Source organism: Rana temporaria, chromosome 4 (genome assembly GCF_905171775.1).
Source record: "Rana temporaria chromosome 4, aRanTem1.1, whole genome shotgun sequence".
NCBI classification, from domain to species: domain Eukaryota; kingdom Metazoa; phylum Chordata; class Amphibia; order Anura; family Ranidae; genus Rana; species Rana temporaria.
The window spans coordinates 259,305,433-259,327,847 of record NC_053492.1 but is presented as its reverse complement, the minus strand read 5'-3'; the positions used below and the strand labels follow the sequence as shown (position 1 = coordinate 259,327,847).

The window sequence follows — 22,415 nt, the reverse complement described above, 5'->3', positions numbered from 1 at the left end:
ATCTTGTATGTAACCTGTCCTTGTATATGCTCTTTTTTTTTTTCATATATCCTTCTAACAAGTCATGCTTCCACATCTGTTTGTTAACATAAATTTGAGGAAACTAAGAGGTCTGCTTCCATTTTTTTTCACACAACCCTCTTCCAGGATTCATATTTTTTTTTCAACTGAATCCAACTAAAAAAAGGAATTGTTCTTGGGTGAATGTTGGGTGAAAACCTTCATACATTGACCTCCAAGTGTTTCTGAAACCGCAAAATATACTCACATTTTTCCTTTCCTATTTTTGATAGCTTTTGCTGTTTTTTTTACACCTTAAAAAAAGAAGTGCAGGATTTCGAAATAATAAACATTTATACTCACCTAGGTGGATAAAGCATTGACTCAATTCTGCATCTGTTCAACCCTTTTCTCTGTTCTTGTTGAATGTTAGTCACCCCTCTGTTCTCTGCCCCTCCAGCGCTCACTGGAGCGCTGGGCTGTGGAGTGGGCGGAAGCGACTGGCTCAGCCTCTCTGCAACAAGTTGAGAGGCTGAGCCAGGTGCCAGTCATGCATATGGGCAGATCCCAACAGTATTGTTGGGATACAAAAAACAACTGTCACTGCCCCTACTTATGATTGGTATTGTTGGGATCCCTGCAAAACCTGAACCAGCTCTATGAGGTCGGTCGACCGCAGACTTTTTCCCCATGTCGGCTGAATCTGGGTCACGGTAGTGCAGAACTAAGTGCACTCCTGTGACCTACAGCTTTTGGCCATACTTCAAGCTGGAAGGGTTGAACCTGAGAATCAATTTGTTAAACACAACCTTTGTTTTATACTGAAATTCTCTGCAATGGTATTTCTAAGTACATTTAACAAGTGGAATTTTGATTACTATTTCACTTTGTATTTTAAATAAAGAATTTACATAATGGTCTGAAAATATCCTAATTTCCATTCAGGGAATAGCTAATTATCTACATTCCAGATTGAAGTTTTGGTATACATCTTTGCATTTTGTTTCTCATTTCTTGATTGCACACCTGATGTTCTGACTACTGAACAGGACTGTTTTAGACATAATTGATTTCTTTCTTTCATTGTGTCAGTAAACATTTGGGCTCATGACTTATTTCTTAAAATAGCACTTTTTGTTACAACTTGAGCAGTATCATTTGATATGTATTCTAGCATCCTGTAAAAACAAGCCATATAATTGCCCAAGTAGAGTTGAACACTTTATGAAGATGGATAAAAGGTAATTTTAACAAATAATAACTTGAGGATTTCGTGCACAGTAGAATGCCTTGCGGGAAACTCGCGTTTCGTGCTGGTTTCCCGCACTGCATTTAAATCGCACTGCCCTTGTGATCTGCTGTGGGTGTCAGTGCAACGCTAACGACACCCCATATGCAGGTTGCAGGCACAGTGCATTTGCCCATACCTGGGCAGCACAGTGGTGTAGTGAGTAGCACTCTCGCCTAGCAGTAAAAAGGGTACAAATGTGCCATACTATCCTGGTGCATTTTCAAAAGTAGTGCGTGCACTACTTGTGTTATTGTGCGATTTCAGACCATTAAAAAATTTTGGGCTGAAATCACACTACGCAGAGCTGCATGTGAATGGCACAGAAGCATGCAACGTGATTCACATGCAGTTCCTAGTTTGAATGAGCCCTTAGATTGTAAGCTTGAAGAAGCAGGGCCCTTCTAACACTCTTGTTTTGAATTGTACTGTTTGTGTATTGTCTCCCTTTATATTGTAAAACACTTTGCAAACTGTTGGCACTATATAAATAGTGTATAATCATAATAATAAAGTGATTCTAAAGGCTATGTTTATTTTTTAACAAAAAAAGAGAATACTGTGCATGTGCAAAAAAAAAATTGTACAAAGAAATTGTAGGTGATCAAATACTAGCAAAAACAAGCTATTTGTGGGGGGAAAATTACATCAATTTTGTTTGGGTACAGCGTAGCATGACCTCGCAAGTGTCAGTTAAAGCGGCGTAGTGCCGTATCGCAAAAAAAAGGGCTTGGTCATTAAGGGTGCAAATCTTCCCTGGGGTGAAGGGGTTAAGTCTCACCAGTCTGAGTGTGTCAGTGGGCAACCTACATCACTGAACTGTAATGTAAATTCTTCAATGTTTACTGCATGGCCATATAGATCTTAGCTAATGGACAAAGAAGTTGTCACAGTTATCCCCCTGCCCATAAAAAAGGTGATCACCTGATGCCAAACATTCCAGTGTTACAGGAGGACTTGGTAGCAGAGTAGACAATACATTGTCACAAATCCCTGTTTGAGGTATGCATGGGACAAATATTTAATATGGATGAAATTTATCCCTGCCTGAGGATAGCTTTGAAGCAAAAAGATCCCATTCACAAAGACTGGTGACAATTTGCTTATTATCATTATTAACACAAAAATTGTGGCTGTCTTTAATAAGGCTTGTTAAATCCCCCCATGGGGCTCTGTGTACACATAACAGTTTTCACGGTTGAAGTCGGTGCTGTGCATTCTAGGCAGCACTGTTGTGTAGTTGGCCTCTCCCACCACTATCTGGAAGTGCTGGACAAACTGTGCAGAGGACAGACATACAGTCCAACCTGCTCTGAATATGGCAGACTGAACGTCTTTAGCTCTATTTGTTATGCAGCCCATGCCTCCTCTTCTCTGTTTGTATGGATAGTAAAGGCCATAAATGACTCCTTTGCTTCTGATCAGCCAGCCCCCAGTCGAATATTGTATTCTGACAGCAGACCGCTGTCCAAATTAACTGATAAGTGGCTTCAGCCACTGATCAAGAAAACATTTTCAATGTTCCTGTTCGATAGAAGTTAACCTAACAATCAACTTTTGTTGAACGCAACATTCAAAATTTGTCTGGTCCCTGCTGAACCAGCTGAATTTTGATCCATCTATGGTCAGCTTAAGTCCACTATCCCCCAAAGCCCACTCCATTTTGCAGCCGTGCCTTCTCTGTTCCCTTTGTTACTGTTAAAAGCGTGAGCCTGCAACTTCCCGCAGCCACCAACTATCTCAGAAGAGAGTACAACATTCGTAACTGGCAGATTATCTGAATTACAGTGCTTGGCGAGCAACGCTGTCATTCACAAGAAAACACAAGCTAACAATAGCACATGCTGGCAGCTACTACATTTGTCTGAGATAAGTTAGTATAGGAGCTGCTGGTATGTGCTATTGTCGGCTTGTGTTTTTGTGGGAGCAGGAGAAGCACAGCTGCAGGATGGGGAGGGGGCTCAGTCTTTTAAATGTAGTCAGGTAAGGCTGCAGAATGGAGTGAGGGCCGCTAGAAGTTGTGGGCTCAGTCTTTTATTTATAAGAAGGGAGAAGAGGAGGCATGGACTGCAGGGAAAAAAGGACTTCAGAATTAAGAAGGGTCTGTGGCTTCACTGCTTACTGTACTTCTCCCATAGGAATAGCTATAATTTGGGCTTCTGTTGGGGGTGGAGCTACAGCCAGCACTGACCGTAATAAACATTGCATTTTATAAACAAACCACACCACTGATTTTAACGAGTGCTATATGTACTGGGTCCCCTGGGGATTTAACAAGCCTTTTTAACTTCTGCTGAGTTTCTCTTTAAATGTAAACTTCCAATAAACTCACAGATTTTGTATCTCTGCACACACACACACTACTTTCCCAGGACTTCTTTTTATTTTTGCATTGCTAGAGTGCAATATGCCATCCTGATATGCAAATTTTCCTGGTCATCAGTTAACCAATGTTGTGAAAATACATAATCCTTATTCTAGATTTTCACCAACTATGCCCATTTCAAAACCAGCATCAGCACTGTAATTAACACTTCAGTGATGTTATACTCTAATTATTCTATACCAATATTGTAATATAAAACAATAAGTGTCCTCCTCCTGAACCCTATAAGAATTTGTATCTAGCTATGTTTTTTTTTTTTGTTTGTTTGTTTTTTCAGTTTGGCATAGTTGCAATGTTTCCTGGATAACATCATAAAGTTACTGAAGTTTTGTGCTGGTTATCTCAGGTTGTTCTTTAAGACCCCATTCACACCTGAGCGTTTTGTAGCTTGAAGCCTGAAGCTACAAAACGCTGGAGGGGGGAAAATGTATTATTCTCTATGGAGATGGTTCACATCTCCACTCCAAAACGCCTGAAGCCAGAAGTTCCAAAACCCCTGAAGCTCAAACAAGTTCTGGGACTTTTTTTTAGGCAGATTTAGGCGTTTTTCTGCTTTTAAAATCGCGGGGAAAAAAGAGGTAAAAAACGCAGAAAAGTTACCCTCAGGTGTGAATGCAGCCTAAAGGTTCAGTTTTGGTTAACATCGCTTGTTTTGTTTTTAAATTTTTTAGCTGGCTGTTTGGGTAAGAAGCAAAACTGTTTTGATGACTTCCAATGTGCAGCTGAATTTCTGATTAAGAAAGGATATTCCTCTCCTCAGAACATCACCATTAATGGAGGATCAAACGGTGGCCTTTTAGTAGGTAAGTCTATATAAATAAATGGTTTACCTATACATGTGCTTTACAGTAAAATATTGTATGAGTAGGGAAGGGCTGAGCAGTTTTATAGCTAGTGACTTTTCTCCATATGCTGAAAGCAGTTGAAAATGTCGGTATACAACCTAATTTGGCTTATTTAAAACGTTTTTAACCCCCCCGCCTTTTTTTTTCTTTGTTACTGGGAACTGATTTATAACAAAACCTGTCAATTTCCATTGCCCTGTTAAATTTGATTGCATTTAACTAGTCACTAAGGCAGTCGCATTGGACAGGAAATGGCCATTGGCGAAGCTTACAAAGCTTGGCCATGAGGTCAGGGGAATTTAGAATCTAGCAACAAGTGAAACTAATGCGGCATACACACCATTGGGCTTTTGCCCAGCCAAATCTCTTCGGAATTCCATAGGAGAAGAATAGAACATGTTCTATATCTAAACTCCGATGGAATTCATCGTAATTTCCGATGAAAAAACTCTGATGGGGCTACACACGATCAGAATATCCAATGGAAAAAGTCCGTCTGACTTTTTCCATCGGAGATTCCGATCGTGTGTACAAGGCATAAGTCATAAAAAAGCACACAATAAGATTAATAAGATTAAAATTAAGCATTGTGTAATGGCTGGTTAAATAGGACATTGACTTTAAAATAAGTTTAAAATTGAGTACAGGTTCTTGAAAGTAAAAGGTGGGGGCAACCATTCTGTCCCCGCCAGTGCCATGCTATATTCCTCTGCTTCTAGTTCCGCCCTCTCCTTGTTTTGCCTAGTTGGTGGCACTCGTGATGCAATCTTTGCATATATGCGCTGAAATTAAATTATCATGGCATCTGGCTATATTCCTAGCATTTTACAAATGCTGGGACTGTACACTGTGCATGCGTCAGTCTGTTCAGAAAAAATTGCTTGCAGGTTAGTAAGAGTTTTGCCAGCAGAGAATTAAAAAAAAATGATTTTACCAAAAGACCCTAAATGTGGGAAAAAATGTTTTTAAGCCTTACCTCTGCTTTAAAGTAAGCTGAATTTCTTTATCGTTACATCATCGTTACATCACGGGACACAGAGCGGCAAGGAGTACCTTCAGGTGATGGACACTGGCAATCTCAAACAGGAAATGCCCCTCCCTATATAACCCCCTCCCATAGGAGGAGTACCTCAGTTTTTACGCCAGTGTCTTAGGTGTTGGTCATGGTTTAGCTTGCCTCCGCATCCTTGGGATTAGGTGAGCTAACCGGTTCTGTCCAAAGGCCTCAGCGCTAAAGTGGTCAGTAACCGGACCCCAAACCCTTGGGGTATAGCCCATAATGCTTTTCTTTTTAGAGAGCTGGACCCTGGGCCCAGAACTTAGAAACCTTTGGGTGCCTAATGTTTCTGTTGCCAGAGTGCTATATGGGCCCAGGACAGTGGATCCTTCATAGGAACCCAGGGCCTGAAGGTCTAGACATCCCCACGGAGATGGGGGAAGATTGGGCCTCTTGCTTGGCAAAGTCCTGCGGCATGGAGCAGGTAAGTGAGGGGAAAACTTGCGGAACTTGGTTCTTAGCAGGTTTTTTCTGGGGGGTCACAGGGGACATGCCTAAAGTTATGCGCTGCATCTGGCAAACTAGTCACATATCTTAATGATAGGATGGCTCTATGTGTATTATTCCCCATAAGAAGTGACCTCCCTTGTAGTGTTGGAAAAGCATTGAGTGGGGCCTGTGTGATATAAGTGTATGTGTGTGTCAGAGAGCTGTGCTTACCTGCAAGCCTCCAGGCGATGCTCCATCAGTCTTCCTCCTCAGAGCCTGCAAGCAGGCAAAACGCTGACCTCCTCGTGGTTCCAGGCTGGAGCAGAGAGGCTCCCTTCCCCCCAACCCCCCCCCCCCTATCGGCGGGCGCGCGCGCGCGTTCACGTGTTATAGGCGCAATTCGCGCCGTTTAGCTGAGGGGGGAAGGGCGGGTCAGTGGCTTAAGGAAGGGGCGGCCCTTCCTTTTTCGTTCCAAACAGCTCATTCGATACATTGGAACTGGGGAGGAAAGACCAGAGCGGCAGCACGGGGCGCCGAGGACACACAGTGGCCAGAAAGGATATTGCAGTCTTCAGAAGACTGTTTTCAAGCCTAGAAATAGGCTGTTTCTTTTCCATCTCATAGTTTTTCTTTGCAATACTACTCAGGGGGACAGAATGCTTTTTATTTCCTGGATTTGAAAAAAAAAAAAAAAAAAAAAGATTAAAAAAAAAAAAAAAAAAAAAAAAAAAAAGTCATCTAGGGGAGAGGAAGCATTTTTTATCCCCCAAACAGGTGTTTGGGCAATTAACTATTTATAGTTCCAAGTACCAATAAGCTAGCAGGTGTACCTCGGTATTGTACCATGGCATCCGGGTCAGAGGGTACAAGAGGTGGGGATTCCCCCAGAGAGTCTGAGGTCTCGGACAAAGTTATGCCGCTGCTTTCCCCACAGGGAGCCTTGGGGCCATCGGGATCTGGGGCTGGCGCGGGTCAGTACAACCCTAAGATGGTCACGGACGAGGTATTACTCACCTCTTTAAAGGAGATGGAGAAAAGAATGGGAAAAATGATAGCCACAGCTATGCGGGGCAGTAAACGGATTAGATCTCCGTCGCCCGAGCGAAGAGGAGGTCCTTTCCTCAGGGGAATTGGACGACCTCTTGGACAAGGACCAAGTAGGTTCAGGGATCGAAGATCCGGATACAGAGGAGTCTGGAGCAGTCTCCCAAGGGGAGAGCTGGTGGATTCAAGCCTTAACGGACTTGGTCCATAATGCATTCAACTTGCCAGTACCAGATCTCCAGGTATCGACGGTTTCAGCTTTGGGCTCACTGAGGGCGCCTCAAAGCAATGCAGTGTTTCCGATCCACCCTCTACTAGAGGGAGTTTTGTTCCAAGATTGGAACAAGCCAGATAAAATCTTCTTACCACCTAAAAGATTCTCTGTCCTATATCCTATGGAAGATAAATTTTCCAAGAAATGGGCTACTCCTGCAGTGGACGCAGCCATCTCATGTGTTAACAAATCGTTAACATGCCCTGTAGAAAACATACAGGTATTCAAGGATCCAGTTGATAAACGCTTGGAAGCACTACTTAAGAACTCCTTCACTACTGCAGGGGCAGTAGTACAGCCAGCTGTGGCTGCGATTGGGGTTGCTCAAGCATTATCGGATCAAATTAAGCAGATGCTTAAACTTATTCCTGCCCAGCAGGCAGAAGAATTTTCGGATGTCCCTAAGGCCATATGTTTTACGGTAGACGCAATTAAGGATTCTATCCAGCAAGCGTCACGTTTATCGTTATCCCTTATCCATATGAGAAGACTCTTATGGTTAAAAAGCTGGGAGGCCGAGCCCCCATGCAAGAAGCTCCTGGTAGGGTTCCCCTTCCATGGAGGACGACTCTTCGGAGAAGACCTAGATAAATACATTCAGACCATTTCAAACGGCAAAAGTACTCTCTTGCCAACTAAGAAGAAGTTTCAGGGGCCTGCGTTTAAACGACAGTACTCCCCTGGGCAGGGGCCCTCTAATGCCAAACAGTATCGACGGCCTCCTGCGAAAGCAAACTTCGGCTTCAACAGCAAGTCACAAGGACAGGCTGCTAGAGGCAGAAAGCAGTGGTTTCGCAAACCAGCAAAACCAGCCCCCAAGCCGACCTTATGAAGGGGCGCCCCCACCCACGAAGGTGGGGGGAAGGCTGCGACTCTTTTCAGAGGTTTGGGAAGCCAGCATTCCCGACGAGTGGGTACGGTCTTCCGTGGCCACGGGCTACAAATTAGATTTCCTAAAGTTTCCTCCTCCTCATTTCCAGGAGTCGAGGATTCCAAACGATCCGGAGAAGGGAGCCGCATTAATGTCGGCATTAAATCATCTACTTTCCCAGGAAGTAATAGTAGAGGTACCAGTCCTGGAACAGGGGCTGGGTTTCTACTCCAACCTATTCATCATCCCAAAGTCCAATGGAGATGTCAGGCCAATTTTGGACCTAAAGATGGTAAATGCATACCTAAAAGTCCGCTCATTTCGGATGGAATCCATGCGGTCAGCAGCTGCCACACTCCAAAAGGACGACTTCATGGCGTCCATAGACATAAAGGATGCCTACCTTCATGTTCCAATTTATCAGCCACATCAAAGATATCTACGCTTCATGGTGGCTTCGCGTCATTTCCAATTCGTGGCGCTTCCCTTCGGGTTGGCTACGGCCCCCCGGGTGTTCACGAAGGTCCTAGCTCCAATCCTAGCCAAGCTAAGGATCCAAGGGGTCACGATCCTAGCATACCTGGACGACCTCCTACCAGTTATCCTGGTAGCTCCAGCAGGGCCCAGAAGGGCATGGTACTCACTAATCTTAAGGATGGTAGTGGGAGACCCTTGGACTCTTCCTCTACGGCCAGACCTGCTATCGCAAGGTCCGATCCTCCACCCTGCCTTACGGCATCTAAATTTGACGGCCTGGAAGCTGAATCCCTGATTCTCAGGGGTAGAGGTCTGTCTCAGAAAGTAATCTCTACCCTAATCAGAGCCAGGAAACCGGTCTCTAGGGTGATTTATCACAGGGTCTGGAAGGCCTATGTAGGCTGGTGTGAGTCCAAGCTATGGCTTCCTCGCAAGTTCACCATCGATAGAGTTTTAAGTTTTCTCCAGCTAGGAGTGGATAAAGGATTGGCATTAAGCACAATCAAAGGACAGATTTCTGCTCTGTCAGTGTGGTTTCAGCGGCCGCTGGCCACCCACTCGCTGGTTAAGACCTTCCTTCAAGGGGTCTTACGTATTAAACCTCCAGTTAAATCCCCGCTTTGTCCGTGGGATTTAAATCTTGTTCTGTCAAGTTTACAGAAACAACCGTTTGAGCCGTTGGGAGGGGGTTATATAGGGAGGGGCATTTCCTGTTTGAGATTGCCAGTGTCCATCACCTGAAGGTACTCCATATAACCCATATAGTAATGAATGCCGCTCTGTGTCCCGTGATGTACTCCAAGAAAAAGATTTTACAGGTAAGCTGTATTAAAAATCTCTTTTTTTGTAGCTATGTAATCCAGTTAAAGCTTTTTACGTGGTAAGAAAATGTGGCTGGGATTAACTAAAGCTAAAGTAGACCATGGGGAAGTATAAAATGTAAGAGGTTACGCATTGTGACTTCCCATTGGGTTTTAGTTACAAGAATGACTCTCTCTACTTGTAATATTCTGTAGCTTTAGTTTATCTCACTATATAATTATTTTTTTTAATGCAATAGCTCATAAAAGTATAATTTACTACCAACAAATATGAGTGAAATATACACACATGAACTGTCTTATGTGGCAAATGATAAAAAATTATTTTCAGCTACTTTTATGTCCTATATGACTCTGCAAGAGAACTTTACTTTAGAGGCTTGACAAGCTTTTCTTTGTTAGTTAAAGCGGTTCCAAAGGCTTCAGGATATTTTACCTTAATGCAGTCTGTGCATTAAGGTAAAAACCCTTCTGTGCTGCAGTCTGCCCCATCTTGATGTAACTTGCTGATGATACAATGAAGCAACTCATTGATAAGTCAGCAATTCATCAAAGCTCCCTTGTCAGCATGTTCTCTATATGTGCGGCAGAGCATGATTGGTTCCCATTATTGTTCCTCTCCCAATCTGAGTGTCGCTATGCAGAGTGAGATCAAGACAGATTGTTTATTATATTAGATAAATCAAGAATTGGAATTCAGTTTTAATATGATCATTTCAAACTCTGTTCAGCCAAGATTCTTTAGCCTAATTTTTGTTTTATATATATATATATATATATATATATATATATATATATATATATATATATATATATATATATATATATATATATATATATATATAAAATGTGTGTGTGTGTGTGTGTGTGTGTATATATATATATATATATATATATATATGTGTGTGTGTGTGTGTGTGTGTGTGTGTGTGTATGTGTGTATGTGTATATATATGTATATATATATATATATATATATATATATATATATATATATATATATATATATATATATATTATGCAAAAGTAAATATATTGTGGAAATTGTACTTTTTGGTTTTAGAGATTATCTATGTTTTACTAATCCTTTATAGGAAACTAAATTAAAAAGTGTCTGATAATGCAGTGGCTATATTTTCTCTCCAATTCTGTAGGGAAAAGACCTATATTTTTCTGCATGACAGAATTACTTGCTACCTGAGCAGCTGACCTACACGTTTCCTGCTTTGACATTCACTGTACAAGTTTCCTTTTATTTATTATAAGGATCCTCGTGTTCCCCACAGATTTAATTTCCATTGTTCCCTCTAAGAACAAGGCTATGAATTGCCAGTTTCTTCAATTTTATAAATGTGGTCTGAAAGTAAATGCACATTGTACATTTCCAGTATTTTTTTTTCCACTAGAAAGTCCATTGGAAGTATTGTCTTGCACATCCATTAAGAGATGGAGAAAGTCATTCAGGTTTGCTTTATACTGCCACATACAGGAGGATTGGACACTGACAAACAAAAGAGCCCTTATTATACACGATAACCTCACCTACTACCAGCATGCTTTAGTTTTTTGCTGGTGTCCCTGGAGGATAAACATATTTTCTTCAACTCGGAAAAGTCTAACCAAATTTTACTAACATTTTTTTTTCAGTTTTCATAACTTTTTTCTTCAATTAAGACTTTTGCATCTCTTTCCCAAACCCGTCCTAAGCTTGGTTTTTGGAGTGCCATGTCCAGATCCTACTGGACTGGACTTTGCAGGACTACCCCGGAAGTGACCTTCAGCACTGGTTTCTGCATGAAAGTGCTTTTACTTGGATTGTTGAACACCTTTGAAATCTCATGTTGGTTCCTAATGTGGAAGGGGTGAATGCTGAGAGATTGAGAGCGGATGTCATCCACTGGGTAGAATGGTGCGCTTGTGCACTCTATTCTTTAGATCTGCTATGTAGGTCTAGGAAACATCTCCCTGCTGCTCCTGCATTGCAAATAACTACACAGAACTCTGATCTCTATACTTGCTGCATGCCTACAGTGACTGTGGTCACCTCTGACTATCCAACCCCTAGCTGCTACAAGCTCTTTGAGTTTCATAAGTACCTGAGGCCTTGCTTCATGGACAAACATCCTGGCAAGTTGTTTGCTACACCAAGTGTATATTAGTCTTGTGTCTGTGTGAAGAGGACTTATTTAAAAAAAAGCAGTCTTCCCGACTGTGGATCTAGCAGTGTCCTTATTTACCAAAGCAAAGGTTTCAAACATACGTCCTAGATTTTTATTTATTTTTTAACTCTGTTTTATTAAGAATTTTGAGAATGATATACAAATACAAAAAAAATAGATAAATAATAAAGTCACCAGACTGTCACCAACAACCGGTCACACTTAAACAAAATCACAACAGCCCCCCACCCCTTTACACACAGAATTTTCAGATCCATACTTAATAAAGCAATCAGTACATTTATATATGTTATGGCAAACAAAGGGGTTAACGACAGATCATGGATGCTTTTTGTACCATCTTCGACAGCCATTGAAGGGTTTTGATATAAAAGTGATCACTTTTATTGGGCTCTGAGAATGCCCCCCAACAGTGCCCACATTTGTGGAAGTGCTAACCACTTAGTCATTGTAATGACCTTATCTCATTGTTATTTACATCTAGGAAAGACTATCCACATGGGATCATTAAATCGCACTCTAACAGCAGAATAATTTGATGATTCCATGTTGGTACGCTTAGAAAAGCATTTCCCCATGTCTGCAAATTACACTTGATGGGAAAACTTTTAATGTGACACTGTGGAAATGTCCTAAATGTTGATAAAAAGATGATCATTACCTGTAAATACTACTTATTATTTCAGTTGTGCACTGTATGTGCAGTGTATTATGTTGTTCCCAGCAGGTTTCAGTTTGATTTGTGACACTGTTCTTTACAATTAATGGTCTTAGAGCAAGGGTGTCCAAACTTTTTTTCTTGCCTTAAAAGTCGGTCTAAGTGTGTTCGTCTGAGCACTAATACACGGCCCAACAAGAATTTTTCTTGCCTTTGTGACTGTGTGTGGTGAAGAGATGAGGTAGGGCGTATTATTTGGATATACATATATCTTTATTGCACCGCTCAGGACTAAGGATGAGCTTGGGCGTGTTATTTGGATATACCGTATTTATCTGCACCTTCACTTTAGGAGGGAAGTTTCAGGGAATTTTTAAATAAAGAACTGTGAAGCAAAATAAGGGTCAGTGCCCAACAATGCAGCCTAATCAGTGCCCATCTGCAGCCTCACCATTGCCATGAATGCAGCCTCACCATTGCCATCAGTGCAGCCTGATCAATGCCCATCTGCAGCCTCGGAGGGGACGGGGGTTATGGGGGGGGGGGCGACGAGTGCCAACAGATTACATACAGGAGAATCTCCTAATTACACTGCATCCTCTTTAATACAATGTCCCACCTCCTATGATAGACAGAGGAGTCGTCCAATGGCAGCCCAGGAGACGGGACTTCTTATTACAGATGCAGCCGAGTTAGCAGGAGATTCTTCTGTATGTAATTTCTCATTCTCCCTTCCCTGTCCCCTCTGAGGCAGCGCCGATAAATACAGTATATATCCTTTGTGGCCCTGGGGGCCACGAAAGATATATATATCCAAATTACCAGGGGGGGGCACATTTAAACCGGAACAGGGGCCGCAATTGGCCCGCGGGCCAGACTTTGGACATGCCTGTCTTAGAGGTTCCCCTGTATTTTTTGTGTGTATGTGTGTGTGTGTGTATATATATATATATATATATGCATGCATAGGGGGATTCATATAGGGGATTCATGTACAATTTAATCCATGCAATCAAATCGGAGGCAAAATTGGCTAACCCATGCTGTGATGGCAATTAATAAAGGTTATACCGTGACAGGTTTGCTCTAGGTGTTGTTTTTGGAACTGTTATAATTTAGAAGGAAATGATCCCAAGATATCCCAGAAACAAATTTGGAAAAATTAAACAATTAATGAAATGGGAGCTTATATCAATTAGCATAAGGGAACATGCTTGTTTTGTAGATGCTTTTGAGCTGCTTGTAACCCTCTTTTTATTTCCTTTTAGACATGTTTTGAGATACTTTTACATTCGTAATTGGATGAAATTAGTTCTGATGCAAGCAAATGCCATTGTATTTAAGCCCTTATAGATTATTTGATGGTTCTGCTGCTGTTCTAAAACACTTTAAGTCAATGCATTATTTCTAAGCCTATTCAGCATCTAAAATATATTTGTGTTCATGTTACTTTGAAGCTGCCTGTGCAAATCAACGTCCTGACCTTTTTGGATGTGCGATTGCTCAAGTTGGTGTTATGGACATGCTGAAATTCCACAAGTTTACCATCGGTCATGCTTGGACCACAGACTATGGCTGCTCCGACAAGAAGGAACAATTTGAGTGGCTATACAAGTAAGTTTTCTCTTCTTTCTTTAATTATCTCTTTACTTTGTTAAAGTAGAATTTCAGCCTCAATATTTTCTAGCAAAGGTTACAGCCTTTGTCAGATTGTAATGCTTTCTGTGTCCTCCTTGGAGAGATTTTCTTAAAGTGTTGTCCCATAAACACAACCAGATTTGCGTGGAAATATTAACTGTTGGACTGTGAAAGACTTCAGGTATAATAGACTTGAGAGGGCTGTCAGCAGATTTGGCCTATTGCAGTTCAGAAACAATGTTCTGTCAGTGGATAGACTGCAACCTCTGCAAGCACCCCCTGAGCAACTAATCAAGGACTATGAACTTTTCCATCTGATCACAATTGTTTGCTTGAGATGGGAGCAATTCCAGGGGTGTCTGCTCCATACATAAATATGTACACTCTGCCAATGTGAATATACATGTTTAGGCTACAGTGATGAACAAGACAAAATCGATTTCTCTTGGTATAATGTTCCCTGACATAAAGTCTACACATAACAAAATAAAAAATTTCAAAAAATATATACAGTAAAACCTTGGTTTGAGAGTAACTTGGTTTGAGAGCGTTTTGCAAGACAAGCAAAATGTTTTAATAAATTTTGCCTTAACCACTTAAGACCCGGACCATACAAAATTGGTGTCCTTTTTTCCCCACAAATAGATCTTTCTTTTGGTGGTATTTGATCACCTCTGCGGTTTTTATTTTTTGCGCTGTAAACAAAAATAGAGCAACAATTTAAAAAAATATATATATTTTTTACTTTTTGCTATAATAAATACCCCCAAAAAATATATCTTTTTTTTTTTCTAAGTTTAGGCCGATACATATTCTTCTACCTATTTTTGGTTAAAAAAAATCGCAATAAGCGTTTATCAATTGGTTTGCGCAAAATTTATAGCGTTTACAAAATAGGGGCTAGTTTTATGGCATTTTTATTAAAGCGGTTGTAAACCGCATAAACTTTTTTTTTTTTTTTTAAACCTGCAAGGCAAAATGCATAATCAGCCAGTATGCACCGCATACTGGCTGATTATGAAATACTTACCTCGGAACAAGGTGAGGAACACTTACCTGGTTCACGCCGAGCGAGTCATCTTGCTCCGGTGTGTCTTCCGGGTATCGCCGCTCCAGCGATGTGATGGGCTGGAGCGGCGATGACGTCACTCCCGCGCGTGCGCGCGGCAGATTTAAATTCGGCAAGGTCCGGCGGCTGCCGGTCCTTTAGCCGAGGATCCCCCCTGCACATGCGCCGCTGCAATCAACGGCGCATTGCGGGGGGAATATCTCCTAAACCGTACAGGTTTAGGAGATATTCTTGATACCTACAGGTGAGCCTTATTATAGGCTTACCTGTAGGTAAAAGTGAAAAAAGTGGGTTTACAACCACTTTAATATATATATTTTTTTTTTCGTGGCTGCAGCATTATGGTGGACACATCAGACAATTTTGACACATTTTTGGGACCATTGTAATTTTCACAGCAAAAAGTGCTATAAAAATGCACTGTTTACTGTGAAAATGACAATTGCAGTTTAGGAGTTAACCACTAGGGGGCGCTGTAGGGGTTATGTGTGACCTCATGTGTTTCTAACTGTAGGGGGTGGGGCTGGTTGTGTGACGTCACTGATCGCCTTTCCCTATGTCGGGGAACAGACGATCAGTGTCATTGCCACTGTGAAGAACACCTCTCCCCGTTCTTCAGCTCCTGTGACCGATCGCAGGACACCGGCGGCGATCGGGTCCCGCGGACGTGCGCGTGCGACCCACGGCTGGGCACTTAAAGGGGACGTAGAGGTACGTGCCTGTGCCCAGCCGTGCCATTCTGCTGACGTAAATGTGCAGGAGGCGGCCCTTAAGTGGTTAATGTACAAGTGATGTCTTGATAGAAGAGTAGCATCATGTCACAACTGAGTTTAAAAAAGGAGAGGAGCCTCTAAATGTAGCATATGGTTACATTTAATGAAGGTACAACATTTAGCAACTTATTGCTACACATAGTGGTGCCTCTTTTATACTTGCTTTGATATACAAGTGCTTTGGATTACAAGCACGTTTCTGGAACAAATTATGCTTGCAAACCAAGGTTTACTGTATATTTGTGAATGAAAAATGTTACTTATTCCAAAAAAATATTAAAATCTTAGCACCACTAATTTTTGCTTTGTCAGTTGATCCGTTTTGGCTTGTAGGAAAGTTTTGTTTTCAAAGGTACACATTTCTGTTTGTCATTTAATTATTTTAGCAGAACAAGTAGCAATTATTATAGGAAATAGTAATCTGATAGTGGTGTATGCAGAAAACTCTGTGTATGGTAAGAAATGAAATGATAATGTGTACGGCTGGTTGGAGGGAGTTTGAAATCTTATACTGTAAGCACTTATTGATTTGATCTAATGGTATACTATAGCACTAATACAGCAGGAAGGAATGCTACTATGCAGGAAGGAAAGTGATGTTTTGATGGTCCGTGCATTTGTAATGTTGCTGTCTTCATTTTAGTATCCCTGATGGTAAATTGGCTAAACTGAGTTGGATGGGCACTATGAAAACTTTTACTTTTTGCAGCCTACAATGAGAAATATTTGTGTAGAAATATGCTGATTCAATCTCACAGTACTGGCATCATAGTTGCTAATCATTTTTGTTTTCAGTTTGGTATAGTATAGTATAGTTGTGGTTTGATGGTATGCTAACCAAGTTTAGCTTTTATTTGTCACTGCGCTTAGGATCCATACTTGGAGGCTTCTATAGCTGCTCCAGAATACCTGTGGCAATGACACTTTCATGCCACTTTTAAAGTGGGTAGATCTTTGGTGTGTGTGTCAATAAATCTAGTCTCTTGAATGCAGCTTGAGTTGATGCTTGTTTTTAGGAGTGATTCCCTTAATTTTACTTGAGATGTTAAAATTACTGGCCTGTAGTTATCGGCTTTTTCCCTACCATCCTTCTCAATATTAACCATCTGTCATGGGTAACTTTTGCAGTTAATAGAGATTGAAAAAAAAAAACAGTCCCACAAACAGTTAACAGTCCCACAGCTATACCTTGAAGTCCTCTTATGCCTCGTACACACGGCCAGACTTTACAAGAAAAAAAGTCAGACAGGCTTTTTTTCTCTGAAAGTCCGACCATGTGTATGTAGCCTCCATCTGACTTTTTTGGTGTTCGGAAGTCTGACAGATCTTAGATAGAGATTCTGTTCCCCCCCCCCCCCCATTTTGTCCGGCAGACTTTTGTACGGTCAAAAGTCCGACCATGTGTACGAGGCATAAGACCTCTAGAATGACTACTATGAGGCCACCTTTGCCTCTAGAAGCCCTAATGATGAACCTTCACTTCTAGAACCAATATGATCCCCCAGGGCCAGGAAACGGATCAAAAAAATAAAGCTTCTTCTTATAAAAATGGTGTGCAGCATGGTAGGCAACATTTAAACCAGGGGTGTCCAAACTTTTTTTAAAGAGGGCCAAATTTGAAACTGCGTGAGGGCTGACTATTTTGCCTGACATTCTTTGAACCATTAAAAGTCGGTCTAAGTGTGTTCGTCTGAGCACTAATACACGGCCCAACAAGAATTTTATTGTCTTTGTGACTGTGTGTGGTGAAGAGATGAGATAGGGCGTATTATTTGGATATACATATATCTTTTGTGGCACCGCTCAGGACTAAGGATGAGCTTGGGCGTGTTATTTGGATATACCGTATTTAGCTGCACCTTCACTTTAGGAGGGAAGTTTCAGGGAATTTTTTTTTTTAAATAAAGAACTGTGAAGCAAAAATAAGGGTCAGTGCCCATCAATGCAGCCTCACCATTGCCATGAATGCAGCCTCACCATTGCCATCGATGCAGCCTGATCGATGCCCATCTGCAGCCTGGGGGGGGGGGCGGGGCGAGTGCCAACAGATTACATACAGGAGAATCTCCTGTTTACACGGCAGCCTCTTTAATACAATGTCCCACCTCCTATGATAGACAGAGAAGTCGTCCGATGGCAGCCCAGGAGACGGGACTTCCTATTACAGATGCAGCCGAGTTAACAGGAGACTCTCCTGTATGTAATTTCTCATTCTCCCTTCCCTGTACCCTCTGAGGCAGTGCCGATAAATACAGTATATATCTTTGGGGGCCTCAAAAGATATATATATATATATATGTATATATATATATATATATATATATATATATATATATATATATATATATCCATATATCCAAATTACCAGGGGGGCCACATTAAACCAGAACCGAGGCCACAATTGGACCGCGGGCCGGACTTTGGACATGCCCGATTTAAACCTTGCTTGGTGAATAGCCTTTCCTTCTTCTTTAACCACCCCATCGGTCAAGTCCTTAGAGACACAAAACATCTGGGAATGCATTATTATTGGGCCAAACCTAAAGCAAACCTGTGCCATTTGTGACAAAGCAACAGGTTTACTTTAATCCGCCCTCCCCAGCAGTATATGCTTTTATCTTTGTTTTGTTTCTTTGTCGCTGTGTTCAGCACCAGTACCTGAAGGAAAAACCTAGTACATCCGGGTATGGAGGAGCCTATGTTTCACTCCATGTAACAGTGCTTGGCCAACCTGAGGTGTTTTACAGGAAGTCCATAGCCCTGGAAAGTCTTAGCTTAGACAGTGATAAGGGAGCAATAGAAACGTAATCATTTTTTTCTATGGGGGTCTTTATTGAAGTACATCATTGCTTTGCCCTGCATGGAAAAACACAGATTATTTTTAAATACCATAGAGTCTTATTGATAGGCCAGGGTACTATGATGAAGCTGTGTAGAAGACATTTTAGGCAAGGAATAGGTTGGGTTCTATAGCTTAGAAAAAATGCAAATCCTAACTTACAGAGCACATATTGAAGCTCTATTTTAAGAGGAATGATGGAGGCTTATGTTTTTTTATGTTTACAAGCAAATTTAAATTAAAGCACTTTTCACAAAAAGCATACCAGTAATAATGTTCAATCAATAAGAAACTTGTTTGTTATGCCTCACAATTAGGTGGCTCATAAATACTATTACTTCTATTACTGCACAAAATTTCTCAATAAGGTACAGGCAGTCCCCGGGTTACAAACAAAATAGGTTCTGTAGGTTTGTTCTTAAGTTGAATTTGTATGTCGGAACAGGTAAATTTTTTAAGTGTAGCTCCAGCCAAGCAGACATTTGTATGTTTTTTTTTGGGGGGGGCTAGCATAGGGAAGAGTTAAAACCCTTGTCTTGCCACGTATGTCCCTGTTCAGAAGATTTCACCTCACTTTCTGTCGCTGTGACAATTGGATTTTGAAAATTTTTAGTTGTGGAAATAATGATTGGCGATAAAGCTTCAACGGAGACACCTTTTTTCCCATGGTAACTCTTACAGAAGAGAATTTATTTTCCTTGGGGAAGATTTCCTCTCACTTCCTGTTGTCTCCTTCCATTATGTGTCGGATGTTTGTAACCTGGGGACCACCTGTATATTAATACAGTTGCCATGTATGTCTCTGCCACAGCCACTGGCTTGTAACTAAAAATTTGATTAAAAAAAAAAATCTACATCTTATGTGAGTTTTTTATTTTTTTTACTTTATTGTCTTGGTCGCTACCTTCATCTTCATTCTAAAAATTGTAAAATGGGTCTTAAAACGATTCTGCTGTTAAAATAACAGTAAAAAATAAAAGCCACATGCAAAGAAAACATAGAATACCCACCTCTCCTGCTCCCCACGCCACGATCTCTGCAGTAATAAAAAAAACTCTAACTAAAAATGGTTCAGAATCTGACACTGTAAATTTTTTGGTTCAGTGCTACCCTCGCCACCACTTGTTGCCATGTTCTGTACTGACATAGGGGGTGGCAAGAGATAAACCACAGCGTAGGCATTTATATCATTTTTCTTTTAGGAACCCGTTAAAGTTTTTAGTATAAGTAATTTAGCATGAGATTTCTGTTTGCTCTCCTTATAACCATGTCTTTCTTACATTGTAGGTACTCACCACTTCATAATATTAAAGTGCCTGATGATGGAAAACAGTACCCATCCACATTGCTTCTCACAGCTGACCATGACGATAGAGTTGTCCCTTTACACTCTCTGAAATTCATAGCCACTTTACAGCAAGTTGTGGGCCAAAGTCCGAAGCAGCACAATCCCCTCTTCATCCATGTAGACACCAAAGCTGGCCACGGGGCAGGAAAGCCAACTACTAAAGTGATTGAGGAGGTTGCTGACATGTTTGCCTTCATTGCACAATGCCTGAACCTAAGTTGGATAGAATAAATGAAAGTGAGCAAGTTTCCATTTTTATACAAGGGCTTTTATGTCGGATAAGAAACATCAATGTGATTTCCTAGCACATCTTTTAATCTATCCTTATTACTTGAGGTGAATGATAAAATTGGAATTATGTGGGTATCAGCAAATGAATCTTTGTGTTACAATGTGTTTGAGTTTTATTCATGGTGATACTGTAACTTTGTAAGCATATTTTGTCCACACAACATATATGAAATTGAAATCATCTAAACAACAATGGTGCATATCAAATAAAATGATTACCTTCCCATTTTGTGGTATACAAATACTTACTGTTCAACATTTACTTTTGCTATTAATGTTTTCATATTTGTTTTATTATTCTATAACATGATATGGTGTATATTTTTAAAAATTATGTAGTCTATTCATTCTTTTTATTCAAGTCCCACATCCGGCTTGATTATGGAGAATTTATTATGTTAGACCTAATCTTTTGACTGGGTAGTTATGGGGTGGAGGCTACCACTACAATGATTGACCACGATTGGCTATTATACTTAGACTGCATCTGCTTGTGCATGTAGTTTTCTGTTTCCTACTTGCATATAGGTTTGATTTAGACAAAACATCTGGATCTTTCAAATGTATGGCAAGTTCTGTAAAAGTACATGACACTCAGTGTTGTATCAGCCAACCTTTTCCAGGTTACCAGCATCTTTTAAATGTTACCAGTTTAAGGATGCGTTAAAGTTTTTCTGAAATAAAGCTCTATAACTTTACCAGTGCTCCTTAGCTAAACTGCACTAACCATCATACCCCTGCTGCTTAACTTCCCAACAGAGCCATGACCCAGTCAATATTTCCATTTTTGGAAAATAAATACTATTGTGCTGGCTGAATTAGGCTATCCAGTATTGATATACAGCTCCATACAACAGGGTTTGACAAATTTGCTTGCAATCTAGGAGCCAGCTAAAACAGTTAGTAGCCAGAAAACGCGCCCGTTCCGCCAAGCTCGCGCGCAGAAGCGAACACATATGTGAGTAGCGCCCGCATATGTAAACAGTATTCAAATTACACATGTGAGGTATCGCTGCGATCGTTAGAGCGAGAGCAATAATTCTAGCTCTAGATCTCCTCTGTAACTCAAAACATGCAACTTGTAGAATTTTTTAAACGTCGCCTATGGAGATTTTAAAGGGTAAAAGTTTGTCGGCATTCCACGAGCGGACGCAATTTTGAAGCGTGACATGTTGGGTATCAATTTACTCGAACGTAACCATATCTTTGTGTAAAAAAAAAAAATATTTTTCCCTTCCCTTCAGGAAAATTTATTTTTTGTAACCATATCTTTCACAATATAAAAAAAAATTTAGATAACTTTACTGTTGTCTTATTTTTTAATTAAAAAAAGTGTATTTGTTCCCCAAAAAAGTGCACTTGTTAGACCGCTGCGCAAATACGGTGTGACAGAAAGTATTGCAACGATCGCCATTTTATTCTCTAGGGTGTTGTAAAAAAATACATAATGTTTGGGGGTTCTAATTAGAGGGAAGAAGATGGCAGTGAAAACAGAAAAAACACACACATTAGAACTGCTGTTTTACTTGTAATGCCAACGGCCACCACCAGATGGCGCCAGGTCACAGAAGGCAGCTTGGGCCTTCACAAGGCTGCAAAGCCGCGGCCTAAATTACCGACTGTCACAGGCCCGCCGCGATCGGGTGGAGGTGGGGGCGCACGGAAACACGGGATCTTGTGCCTCCGTGCGCCCCCGCCACGCGACGGCCGGTAATTGAGGGCGCGGCCTCAATTACCGGTGGCCGGGGGCGCCAGGTCACAATTTCTTGTCGCAATTGCGACCTGGCGCACGGATGTTGTCGAGGCCTGCCATACAAGGTAAAAGTGCTGCAGTGCACAAGCACGGCCAATACTGATGAGGCTTTCACCACCAAGGATGCAAATATGGTGATGGTGTGGGTGGGAATTAGTGCATTATAGCTTAGGAAACCAGGTAAGTAAAACCTGTCCTTTAATAAAAAACGAGCAGCAGACAAGTAAGAGAATAAAAATGTTAACTCTGTAGTTACTTATTTTTTTATAAACAGAGCACAGAATACTGCCACAGTTGCATATATCATCACAGGAAACAGTATTTCATTGTTACTCTACCATGTAACACCATTTATGTTCAGTTTTTATTACATT

General features: G+C 41.0%; 1 protein-coding gene across 1 annotated transcript in view; it reads left to right on the top strand.

Annotated features, from left to right (window-relative positions):
• Positions 1 to 20,514, top strand: part of LOC120937167 (prolyl endopeptidase) — a 149,727-nt gene extending 129,213 nt beyond the window's left edge. Inside the window, exons 13-15 of the mRNA XM_040350174.1 lie at positions 4,346 to 4,477; positions 13,788 to 13,944; positions 19,937 to 20,514. Coding sequence (XP_040206108.1) covers positions 4,346 to 4,477; positions 13,788 to 13,944; positions 19,937 to 20,228 — 581 coding nt within the window. The 3' untranslated portion in view covers positions 20,229 to 20,514. The remainder of the gene's footprint in view (positions 1 to 4,345; positions 4,478 to 13,787; positions 13,945 to 19,936) is intronic.
• Positions 20,515 to 22,415: the final 1,901 nt, after the last annotated feature.